At 28.4% G+C, this 13,883-nt stretch overlaps 1 protein-coding gene across 1 annotated transcript in view; it reads left to right on the top strand.

Annotated features, from left to right (window-relative positions):
- LOC136082237 (uncharacterized) overlaps positions 1-13,883 on the top strand; it is a 38,866-nt gene that overhangs the window by 5,395 nt on the left and 19,588 nt on the right. Inside the window, exon 3 of the mRNA XM_065800821.1 lies at positions 12,573-12,595. Coding sequence (XP_065656893.1) covers positions 12,573-12,595 — 23 coding nt within the window. The remainder of the gene's footprint in view (positions 1-12,572; positions 12,596-13,883) is intronic.

Genomic DNA, 13,883 nt, shown 5'->3' with positions numbered 1-13,883 from the left:
AGACTTTTACTTGTGAGTACAATTTATGTTATTTTAAATGTTAGTTATTTCAATATATTTACATTAAAATAACTTAATTTAGAATTTTTTTGATACAAATTTTACATAAATATACATAATTTTTACTAATATAAGTAAATAATTTTATAACGTAATTACATTTTAATATTGTACTTTTGAAAAAATATTTTTTGTCCTAACTTCCGTGAGCGGCAGTGTATATATATATATATATATATATATATATATATATATATATATATATATATATATATATATATATATATATATATATATATATATATATATATATATATATATATATATATATATATATATATATTTTGCGGTAGTGGTGTAGTGGTAAAGCGCTCGCTTCATAAGCGAGAGGTTCCTAGTTCGATCCCTACCACGCCCCTGGTAGTACCGCGCTCAACTTGTTTCTCCGCGCAGCGGCCTTGTTCGTCAAGGTTCGTGTTTCGGAGCTATAGAGTTGAGAGAGGGTTATTAACCACTAATAAGTAGCCTCCTCATCTGTAGTGGCCTTCTCGGCCTTGAGGAGGTGAATAAAAAAAAAAAACAAAAAAAAAAAAAAATATATATATATATATATATATATATATATATATATATATATATATATATATATATATATATATATAGTTGTAGAAAATTCGTTAAAAAAAGTAAAACTTTAACAATATTGACAAGACCAAATGGTCTTCTTCGAGTGTCCACGTTCTTTGTTTTGTTTTTTTAATATTTATTTAAAAAAACAAAACAAAGAACGCGGGCACTCGAAAAAGACCATTATTATTATACTTAACATTATATGTTTGCTGGGTTAATTAGTTACTGGGTTAAGCTTATCTATTGATTAAGTAATTCTAATCGGTATGGTGATAAAAGGAATCGCCGCATTTTCAAATTATGAAACCTTTTTACATTGCTTTTAACGTGGCATATTACCACGCAATACTTGTATTTAAATCAATTAAAAATTAAGTCTTTATTTTGTTTAATTTATATTTTCATCGATAATACTTTTTAAAACATTTTATTTACAAGTTAAAAAAAATAAAACTATTCAAAATTTCTGTTATTTTTGCAATATTTATTCTTTTTTAGTGAGTTATTTTAGAAAGGAATTTCTCTTTTTCTAAAATGACATACTAAAACAGGAGAATTTGGTATTTATAGTTACTTATATATTAACTTTTTAGGTATACTCCCAAAAAATACAAATATGTAATTGTCAACTAAAATAAACTTATTAAACTCAAACTTCAGAAAAGCACATGATCATCATGTGCTTTTCTTTTCTTCCTAAATATCCGTACATTATGTACGGATTTTTAGGGGCTTTGCAGTAAGACTATTTTTGTCTTTTTCTTTCCCCCGTCTTTTGTATATTTTGCAAAAGAAAATTAATAATTTGTAACGGCAAATTTAAAAAAATAAAAAATTATAAAAATTTAAAACCGCATTAAAGAATGACTTTATGTAATAAAAAAAACAAAAAAATAATCAATGACCAAATTAATTTTGAAAAAAAATTGATTTTATAATATTGTTTGAAAAATAAAAAAGAAGATCTTGAAAACTAAAGTCACTTATAAAAACTTAATTTTCTTCGTTATTCTTCGACAAATTTTAACGATGAAGTCCGCGTCATTTGATTACTTATTCTTGAAAAAAGAGTTAAATTAACTCTCGCTCCAAACTTTTGTATGAGGAACAGAGTTTGATTGTCAGAGGAACTTATAACTTAATCAAAGATAATATTAAAAAGTTACTTAAAGTTTATATGGTCATAAATTTTGAACACTAAGATATTATTGTATGACATTAGATTGTTGTTAATGAACTTTTAATAAATCTTTTTTGAAATATTTAAAAAAATGTTTATAAACTCGCCGCTCTCACACTAATGGCATGAAAAGGAGGTTAATATTTTAGGGGTTTATTGTTGACAAAATGCGATTATCGCAATACTTTTGAAAAGCTTTACATAAACATGAATATATAAATATTTGGAGTTTGCTCCATGTCGTTACAAAAAGTAAAATTCTCAATCAAAAACAAAAAGCTTGCTACGGGCCTGATTTTAAATATGTGATTGGAATCTGTTTGTGGTACCACCCTGTTAAAATCAGCAAAAAAAATTTTTAATTAAATTCTAACAGTTTGAACATCAAAAATTACAAGAACCACTTTAATTTTTTTTTAAATGTTTTTTTTTTAATATTTTAAAAATTATTTTTTTAAATAACAGAAAGCCCTAAAATTTATATTCTAAGGCAACAAGGTTATTTTCGAATTCCTAGCAACGGCCGAAGCAACCATGTTTGTTTATATGTTTGCCTTATTTTCACAATTTTTTTCATTGGTATTGTAAAAAGGTTATTTCGACACAGAAAAAAATATTGAAGGTGGTTAATCATACTTTTCTAGCCAGTTTCTATGTTTTTTAATAAGTGATTTTTTTTAGTTTATGACATTTTTTATCCCAGCAAGCGTTGAAATATCAACATTGATTCAACAGCTATAAATAAACGTTGAACTGACGTTTATTTACAAACGTTGATTTGGAAGAAAGAAAGCGGCGTTGAAACATCAACATCGATTCAACATTAAAAAAACAACGCTGAACTTATGTTACTTTTTTTAAACGTTTTCGAAAGATAACACTTTTAAAATTTTTACTTAAATGTGTTTTTTAAAAAGTTTTACAAGTTGGGTAATTTATTTTTTATTTTCGCAACTACCTTCGCTTTCGTTTAACTTATCGTCACTTTCTACTTCATAGGTATCATCTTTCTGATTTTCTTTATCATCTTTTTTATCAACTTCTTCATCTTCCTTTTCGTGCTTGTAGGATTTCCGTTTACATCCATTTAAACGATAAGGCGCATACTTCAACTATGAGGCTAATTACGTACGAGTTTTTTTTTCTGTTGCTTTTGATTATAAATACCCCCCCCCCCAATACGCTTTTTTGAGTACCCTTGACCTTCTTAAAAGTACCTACGCAGTTAACCTATTTATCTAACATTTTATGATTTCTTTTTTAATTTAGAGTCTCCTTTCATATATAATCAACCCACTGCCCTCCCAATTCATATACGCCATCCGCAGACTCCTCTTCCCCTCCGAGCGTACGTACTTTATGGACGATCCCTAAGGAGGAAATAAAAATTTATTTATTCATCAGGGCTCGAATTAAGCCTATCGCGATCGCGAATCGATTGCTTTTCACACCTTTGCGATTAGTTTTTTCTTAAAAAAAATATTTTCGCGATTTGTTTTTTATTTTTTTTTGGTTATTTATTTTTTTACTAATTTAGCTTTTTTTTTTTTTTCTCTCTCTTTCGCGCGGAGATTTTCATTGAACGTAAAGCACTTTTGATCTTAAATTTCTTGAAATCTTTGCGTGGAACGCAGTAATATTTTAAAAGGTCGAAAAGTTAAAGCAAAAAGTTTTAAAGGGAAAAGACGTTAAAGTGAACTTTTTCTTCATTTTTTTTTTTTTAACAACAACCAGGTTTTTATATTTGTTTTTAAAACGTTCCACCAAATTAACTTAATATTAATAACTTAAATTATTATTTTATCCACAATTATATATTACTAGTTTTACTACTTTAAGTACCGTAAAATTGCCTAAGTTCGGTCACTTAAGCTTTGAACATTTATTTATCACACATAAATAAAAAAAATTCGATTTTTTTTCCTGAAACATACAGAAAATTATATTGATAATTGGTATTGTAAAAATAAAAAAATGAAAAGTAAAAACTAGTACTCAATATTTTGTTTAAAATGAAAACATCTACTTTGACCGAACTTTCAATACCATCTCATAAGTTCGGCCACTATATAAATAATAATTATGTATCACAAACTTAATGTCACAAATAATGAAAACTAATTTTTAAATCTTGTTTTATTGTAAAATTATGATACAAATTCAGGTAATGCCATTAACTAAAGCAGGCGTCGCCCCGGGCTCAAAAAAAAAAATCTTTTGGGGCACCAAAGAAAACAAGAAGGAGCACTTAAAAAAAGTTCTTTTTAAATATAAGTAGTAATATTTTTAATATTTATTGTAGTTAGTCAACTAAAAGATGATTTTTTTGCTGGTATCTTTATGGCAACACTGGTTTTGACAGATCACGCGTGCATTATGTCTTGTGCTATTGTCAAACATGTTCAGTTTGGTCTATAGTTTAACCATGAATCGACTTACGAACGAACAACGCTCGCAAATTATTGATTTTTACTATCAAAATTCATGCTCGGTTAAGAGACTGCATCGCGCACTTCTTCCAATTTATTTAAAAACTTTGGCATTTAAAATTTGCCGAATGGTCACACACGAGATGTGAACGCCTGAGGGAAGGAATGAAGTACATTAGAATAAAGGAGAATTGTTTTTCGAACAAAGCATATTTTGACAGTTGTCAAGACAAAAATAAAGATTAATAGAGGAATATTTAAAAATAAGTAAGACAGACAATGCACCTAAACAGTACTAACAATGATAATAAACAATAAATTGTTTTATAAACACTAATATGAATGAAAAAATGCAAAAAATATATGTCACCAAACAAAAAATAAATAAAACAAAAAATATTACAAAAATAAAAAGTATGTATACAACAATGAAAGGCCTCAGAATGGAAAAAAAACATTAATGCTAATGCGTAAACATAATTTGTATAGTGATTAAGTAATAAATATCTCATCAGAGTCGCGTCTATTATTACTGGCGTTTCGATGAGGATCAGCACTAGTTTATCATCGCCACTTATGCTTTACCCCGCGACTTACGCCTAATCCATACTGCAGTAAAAAAGGATTCACTACAATCAGCCAAAATCCAACCATACCCAAATTTGTAAAACACTGATATTTTATGATGATATGATGTAAAAAGTGTAGATCTACTGTACAATATAAATAAAAATAGCTAAATAAACCACTTACCATACCACTGGTAGAAAACACTAAGCACAATAAATAAAAATTCTCATAAAAACACCTGAGCAAAACTAAAGCAACTAAAGTATGCAAACAGAAAATACTGATAAATTTCCTCCTAAGACCATTTAAACCAAATAGATACTTCCAGCATAGATAAACCAAAAACAATCAAATGGCAATATATCCTATTAAAAACACTTTAAAAATTAAATAAAACACAATAGAGTCTTCAAAAAACTCTAACGCTGTCATAGATACTTCATTCGAATTTTGTTAACCTATCTAAAGTGTAAGAAATTGAACAACCCGCGAAACTTAAAATCATTACTAAAAATCAAGTAATATATGATAGTAGAATATATATATATTCTAACAAAGCTGAGTAATGAATATAAGATAATATAGCATAAAAGTTCCTTGATAATAGTAATAATATGAAAATCAGCGTATAAATAATATATTTAAAGATATTGTAATAAGATTAACTAAATACTAAAATAAGACCAGATAAATTTTAGCCAAATAAGTGGTTAAAAAATTATTTTTGGGTGATATAACAATAATATAAGTCGTGATATAAAAACGATATACGAAGCGTATATTGTTTAGAAGTAAAGTTTTCTCTACGGTCCGAATTAAAAGTAACTTTGAGACCATATCTAAATCAAAATTTCTAAAAGTAAAGCTGTCTGTACGGAAAACGGGTCATTATAGGTATGCGTCACACCTCCCATATATTAATTACTCGTTTTATATAGGTAATAGAAAATGGTAGAAAGTAGTGATCTTAGCTTCATTAGAGATCTAATTTAACTTTTCCTTTTTGCTTTGCTCGAGCATTTTATGCATATAGCATAACAAAGTCAATATATATAAAAGTTGACTTAAATCATTTGGCTCCTATAACATCATTGCCTTTATTTTCATGTGTGCGTGTTTTTTTAACTATAAGCTTTGTAACTTTGTTCTGTTCTATTACTTATCTTTATTTTATTTAATGTGGCAGAAGTTAAAAAAAAAACAAAAATACGGTAAACGAATATGTCGACTTACCTTAGAGCTGTTAACATATGCCAAACATATATTAATTTCAGCATTCGTCCGAATTATATGTTACTAATGCTGAAAATTTTTAGCGAAAAGTATCCAAAATATATTTTGCCTAGCCTTCGTCTTAATTTTGCGTTGAAATTATTTGTTGTAATCGAAATTTTCCTAAATTTTCATATAGGTAATGAGCTAAAAAAGTTAAACAAAATATATATCTTAAAAATTTTTTATTTATTCTGTTTACGAAAAACCTTTTAACATATCCAATAAAAACAGAAAGTCTTAAATTTATATATCTTTGAAACAAGTTTATTTAAAACATATAAATGTTATGAAATTAAATATTTAGGAAAAAAACAAAAAAAAAACAGAATATTTGTCAATTTTCTTAAAAAGCAATTAACATTTAAGGCAGCACAATTTTTTTAATGAAGGTACTTTTCAGAATCAGTTATAACAGCCGCTATTTACAGGACTTAGTCCTAGCGCAGCTTGTTATTTAAAAAAATCATATTATAATAATTAAAAATATTTATTACTGATTGAGACGATAATTTAACATGTATTGACTTTTAGACTTTAGGTTTGACCACTCAGCGCGCAGTATTTTTAGCCAAAATTGTAGGTATATTAAAAATAAGATTTTGATATGTTTTCGTAAATGTCTGAACCTTGAAGTAAAGACTTTTCGAAAGGCAAATGAGTATATTTACATAACTTGTATAGATTGACATTATATCTATCATAAAATTTATACAGTGTTGGTCTAAAAAACTTTTTTTGTTTAAGAATTATTTTACATAGCACTTTTTTTCAATAAAGAGACATTTTTTGAGAAAAAACATGTGGAATTATTTATGTAGGTAATTAAATTAAATTTTTTAACATCCTATAAGCATATTTAAATTTTTCTTTTTTTCACATTTTGAAAAATTTGTAATCATAGTTTTGGGAAAACTATTAGTAAATATTTAAGGAAACCAACAAAGTACCTTGTTGCTTTGAAAATTTATTGACACTAAGAAAATGAAATTACATTTCTATAGAGTGCTTATGTTTTACCTCAATTAAACATAGGTTTATTACATTCCAGCAAACATGCCTTTATCGGACCGCCGTGTTCCTTAAGATGGCACAACGCTAGCGTGCCGTGCTTGTACCACTGCGTTTTGATCATAGGTTATACAACGGTCCTTTATCCGCAAACCACTATTGGCCCATAATCGGACCTGCAGAACCTCAGCAAACATGCTTTTGTTGGACTAAAGTGTTCCCATTGTCGAATTAAAATGCTGGCACAGAATTAGAATGCCGTAAAAGTACCACGGCATTTTATGCTCGTTGGTTTTAAGACGGTCCTTCGTCAACATACCAGCATTATATAGAATAAATAACAAATAGTTAGTTAGAAAGCTAAAATTATTCAACCATTAAAATATATGCACGCTTTTTATTTAAATAAAAAAACTAAAGTTAATTATTGTAACTTATCGTCATTATCAATATTTGACGCAAAAGGTTCTTTTTTTAAAACTTATTATTGCTTTAGCTTGTCTCCCATTATTTCGGTCTGGTACGCAAAATATGTACAACTTCTTTTTGAAAATTACTTGCACTCACGGTACTTGTGGGCGGATTCCTTTGCAAGGCTCCTAAAACAATTAAACGTGTAAAAGATTGAAAATAAAAATTGTATCTTTACTTTTACAATAATTTTACTTTAAAGATGTTATTTAAAGATTGATTAAATACTAGATAATGAAAGAAAAAGACCAGCTAATAGACTATATCTAAGATGCAGTTTTAGGATTAATATGTAATGAGTGGAGTGTACACTCGCGCGCCCGCAAGCACAGGAGAGGACATTTGTTAATTTCCTGGATATTACCTTGTTAAAATGACATGCCACCATAAGAAAAAAAAAACCTACACTGCATTTCTTTTAATCCAATTTTATTTATAAGGTTTAAATTAAGGTCAGCTTCGCCTTCTTTACATCGACAATCGGTTCAATTAAGCTGAAAACAAAGTTTATTTGTAAAAAGTGAACCAGTCATTCCTCTTATAGCATCTTTAAGATTGTATCTCTTTTTGCTAACTATAGCAGTAACCTTTATATAAAAATGCATATACATTGTAGTAGAATATTTTAATATGAAAAATATTACTATAACACAATTGATCAAGTAATAATTCAAAAATTGATATAAAGACATGAAACGCATTTAAATGTGTTCAATCAATCGACTCAGTAACATTTTTTTACTTTTTTTTGTGTGCGTGTGTTTAACAAACATTGTGCCAGTTGCGGGGCTCAGATCATTTTCCATTGTGTCATTTTTTAAAACTAAAAATTAAAATTAAACTATAGAAAGCTTAAAACAAAGTTTAAGAGATTCTATACCCTTATTCGCATTATAAGAATTATAATTTTTTTAATCTGAACTTTCTGATTTGTAAGTTACTGACCAAAACTTACTAATCTTCATGCAGTAATGACACAATGGTAAGGTGTTAGCTTTTAATGCAGCTTTAACACCACGCCACTATAATTACAGCAATCAACTTATCATATGATGGTTGCATCATATGACGGTTGCATTAAAACCAATTGACAATAATAATAATAAAAATGTTAACTATTTTAAAGCCATTAGTATATAGTCACACTATTAACCTCGGAGAAAATAAAAATATTACTTACTAAGTCTGTAAATACTGCTTTATCTTTCTTTAGAAGTTCTCCAAGGATATTTAGCTCCTCTAAGTCATTAAGTGGTAATCTTAACTTATCAAAAATTACTTCATCGATTTTTCTTGCTGTTAAACTTTGCAGCAGCTTTGTATTAACTTCAGTTTGGCATTGAAGATCTTTCAAGCAAACTTTAATATCCATAACAACATTTACTAATGAAGATATTTCAGTTGGTAAAACCGAAGATTTAAATGTATTTTTAAAAAATACAGGTTGCGTTACTTTCTCAACATTAAATGCAGCATTTTTTGAAGTTGAAGAAAATTGATCTGTGTTATTTAGTAAAGATGTATATAAACCTGGAGAAGAAACCCTATAAGTAAGTATATAATTTCCAACATGTTGATTTGGCATCGCCAATGATATTTTTGGAGCTTCGGGTAGCCTGGGTCTTATTTTATGTCTAATTTTCATATCCCTTTTTACTTAATTTATTCTATAATGTTTTAGAAATTATGTATTGCAGAAAGAAATCATAAAGTTTCTTGTGATTATCAACGCTAGACAATTATTAAATACGATCACAGTAAATTTATGACTGCAGTTCAACTTGTTAAAGGAGGTGACTGAGTACACAATGTAGCAAAGTCTTTTAGAATTCCATATAGGACTTTATTTAGAAAAAAATTACTATCACATCCAAAGGATTGAAACAAGAATGAAAAGCGGTTGTAGGTTTGTTTTAAGTAATGCAGTAGAAAAACTTTTAGTGGAAGCCATAAGATAGGGAAGATATTAAACTGATGTAATATTAACTAGTAAACGTACTCCATTCAAAGATGACAAGCCATGAAAAGACTGATGCATATCTTTTAAAAGAGGATGGAATGAAGCCCATAGAAAAAAAAACCTGAACTTTTGACAAAAGCTAGCGCTACTGATCTATCTCTGAAAACATTGTTAGCTTTTTTTGATTTATATGAGATAATATTAGATAAAAACAATTTATTTAATTGACTTAATTGCATCTTTAAATTAAATGAAACTGGTTTGCGGACAGATCCCACTGCTGGATAAATCTTTGTTCGGAAGACATAAAAAACAACTTTTTACCTTGCTCAATTATGTGGTAAATCAGTGTATACTGTCCTGTTTTGTTGATGACCAAATGACCAGTTTCTACCTCTCTTTGTAGTCTACCAAGCCCTTCACCTTTATGATGCATGGTGTAAAAATAAAACAAAAATGCAATGCATGGTAAAACAAAATTATGTTGGATGGAAAACTATCTTTTCAAACCTTGAATTGACAGGTTTATTATATATGTAAAGGATTTAGAAAAGCCTGTTTTAGACATGTGCTACGGACTTAATAGCCATTTAACATATTCTACTGTTAAAAAAGCTAAGGATAACCAATAAATCTACTTTGATTACCTCCAAACAAAAGTCATGCGTTACAACCTCTTGATGTTGGTTTTTTTTCTCCATTGAAACGTCATTGGAAGAAGATCCTTAAACATTGGTCAAGTGAAAAGATAGAAATACTGGTTAGTCTGAATTTCTAATTTTGCTAAATTTTCTTGTATTTAAGATATCTGACGCATTTCTGAAAAACGGCTTCAATGGTAAGGACCTTTTCCAGGATGATAAATCAAAACCTATGGCAATAAAAGTGAATATATGAAGGAAGCGCGATGAACTAGATAAGTATAACGAAAAAGAAAAGCATCTTGTAAAATACCTATAAAGAGCAGTTGAGTATCTATAATTACACCTACTCCAAGTGAACATTGAGATAACTTGCAAATCACAAAGAGTTACTAAAATGATAGAGTATACCACAATAAACCAAGAACTATTCAGCAACTGAAGGCTAACATTCAAAAAAAAGGCTTACAACAGGTGATGATTTACTCCCTAAGAAGAGGGTGTCAGTATGAAGAGCAAAATAGTGGATATTTAAAGAATGTTATTTTCAAAATCAAATAAAGTTTACTTCCAAGAAGTATGCTTTCTATTTATAGAATGGTAAAAAGAAAGTGAGGAAAAATAAAAAAGTTATTTCTATTTTAAATGGTCTGGTGACTTTTGAGTCACCCTATGTATCTTAAAAACATGGTTTACTAAAGGTTTAGATTGTTACAATGTTATATTTTTAAACTTGCTTCTTGAGTTTTTACTCCAGTTGTGCTTAGCATGGTATGCTAAAGTATTCTCAAATGAAAATCTGTTTACAGCTAATTTCATATCAAATCAATCGTTTTATTAGTTCAGTCCAAGAAGTACCAGCTCATGTAAAGTATACATTCAATACTAAACTCTCGACTAACATATGATGTTTGACCTGGTTTTTACTGATGGTTTCAAAATGTTTCCGGTTTTCATCAATTCTAATCAGAAAGTTAACACTCTCCGAATAACAATGTAATATTCCAGCAGATAGAGCACCACCAAATACGTTACGTCAGACTCAGAGAGAACCTTTTTTGGCTCCAGGATCACATGCTAAACGACTAGTTAAAAGAACCATGGCCAGCTTGATCTCCAGGTTTTTACCCTCTTAAAATTTATTCTGAGTGTTTTTAAAGGCAATGGCATATTAACGTTCCCACAACAGTTTAGGAAACTTTGGGGATCTTTCTCCTCTACGTCTTGACGGCAGCCTGAAGACTATCATCAAGAAGAAAAGGAACAAGGTCCCCAAGAATTATATCCCAAGGACTATATCCTAAGCTGTGATTTATGCTGAAGAAGGACATGTTAAATAAAAATGTGGTAAATGGCTTTCTAAACGCTTTTTTTAAAATAAAAGTTATTTAAACAGTGTGAAAAACTATGCATTTTATTTTATGATGATGTCATCTGTGACTTTTTATTTTATGATGATGTCATCTGTGCATTTTATTTTATGATGATGCCATCTGTGACTTTTTATTTTATGATGATGTCATCTGTGACTTTTTATTTTATGATGATGTCATCTGTGACTTTTTATTTTTATTCTGTGACTTTTTATTTTAATTTTAAATTAATTTTAGCAAAGCAAAATGAAAATTTTTTTAGCTTAATTATATTTTTTAAACTTTATAACATGTTTCAAGAGAAAATCTCTATAAACTTTATTTTTAGAAAAACCTTTGCTTCGTTTTGTCAGATTTTTGTTTAATCACTTTGCCCTAACCATAACGCTTCTTTGCTTTAATCACTTTGCCAACCATAACGCTTCTTTAACTTATAATAAATGCGTCAACTATCTTGTGTTGTTCTGGGTAACTAGACTGAATATAACTTTAAAAATGTTTTTCAGTTACTGTTTAATGCATGACGTAAATAAGGCTTATGATGTAATTTTTTTGTTTTGTAAAAGCATAAAAAAGCACACAAAGATTATAAAGTTAAATCAAATATTAAAAAGAGGTTTTGAAAAAAACGTACAAAACCTAGTTGGCCAAGCAAACCTTAGAAATGAAAAGTAGTGCAACTTAGTTGGCCAAACACATTTTAAAAATAAAAGTAAATCAATTTTGTTAAATAAAGTTTTGATCAAACAAAAAATTGATGAAATTTTTTTGTTGTAACAAATTTACTTTTGAAACGGTCAACACTTTAAAATTTGAAATCAAAATTTTTACCGTAATAAAATTAGTAAATTATAGGAATAAACTTAAAATATTTTTAAATACAACAAATTTTTTCATGTCGATCATTTATTTATTAATAAATTATCAATAAATTTGTCTGATTTAACTATTTGTCATTTTTAAATGTAATAAATTTTTTTTATTATTATTTTATAAAGGTTTTACTTTGTTTTTCTTTGATTTTTAAATGTTTAGGTGAAACAGAGCTGCACAGAATGGTGAGTTTATAAGATATCCTTTAGTACTTAGTTCATAAAATACATTTTAGAAAACAAGATTTATATGTAATAAGCGTATTCATTTATATATATATATATATATATATATATATATATATATATATATATATATATATATATATATATATATATATATAAAGTAGCAGTCAAACAAATAAACACTGCATATGAAATGTTTATTTCTGATATTGTTACTATTAAGTAATTTTAATGTAGATACACTAAATTTAAGTTTAATTTTTTTAGCACAAGAGTCCTTTCAAAAAATCATTAATACTGCTATTTTCAAAATAATATTTTCCTGTTTTTAAACAGGAAATTTTAAACGGAAGAAAAAAACATACTGAAACTTTTTAGTCCCTGTGTAATAAGCTTTATAACTAATAATTTAATATTTCACGACCAGGAGGTAATCCACTGATATAGGGTGGTAGCCCTCCTATCAAGATCAAATGGCTCTTGGATCAAATTAAGAAAAGAAAGTGATAGAACTAATTGCTTTTGCAATTAACCAAGTCAAGACAGAGCTAATGGAGAGAATTGACAATCTGGAGCAAATTGTCATTGATAAAGAAGTCGTAATCAATAAAATGAAATTGAAACTTGAAATCCTTGAGAAAAACCAAGTTTGTTTAAACGACACTAACAGCAAGATTTCAAAATACAGCGACTTTGCAGCAGCCTTAGCAAAACCAGGATCACAAGCTAACACAGCTATTGTTAGTGCCATTTCTGCAAATGCTAAAGCCACTGAAAAAAAGCTAAAAAGCTATTTTTGTAGGCATGTTTCCCTTTAATACTTTAGACCAGATTGCGGACGAATCCACAACAACCGAAAAAGTAAAAGAAATAGTATCATCTTTAAAAATTAATGCAAAGATTGTATCTACTCGAAGAATTAAGCCCAAATTTAGTCTAACTAATGATGCAGTAAACAGCTCAAATACCAGAAACAGCCAAAATTCAATTATTGTTGAATTCGACAGTGCAGAATCCAGAAACATGGTATTTGCAGCAGCAGCAAATCTTTCCAAAACGGAACACAAGAACATTTTTATCAGACCTGATCGAACAATTGCGGAGCAAGCTGAGTTTAACAAACTTAACTTTGAGAGGAAAGAGGCAAACAGAGATCTTGAAAAAAATGGTAACCTTGATAAACCATTTCGATTTGTCATCCGCAGCGATAGGGTTCGCTGCATCGATGTATCTAAGACCCTTGAAATCAACCGCTGTTCAATACACCCATTTGTTGAATGGCAAAAAG

This window comes from Hydra vulgaris, chromosome 07 (genome assembly GCF_038396675.1).
Source record: "Hydra vulgaris chromosome 07, alternate assembly HydraT2T_AEP".
Taxonomy (NCBI): Eukaryota; Metazoa; Cnidaria; class Hydrozoa; order Anthoathecata; family Hydridae; genus Hydra; species Hydra vulgaris.
The sequence above is the reverse complement of the archived record's forward strand: the minus strand, read 5'-3'. Positions and strand labels throughout refer to the sequence as shown.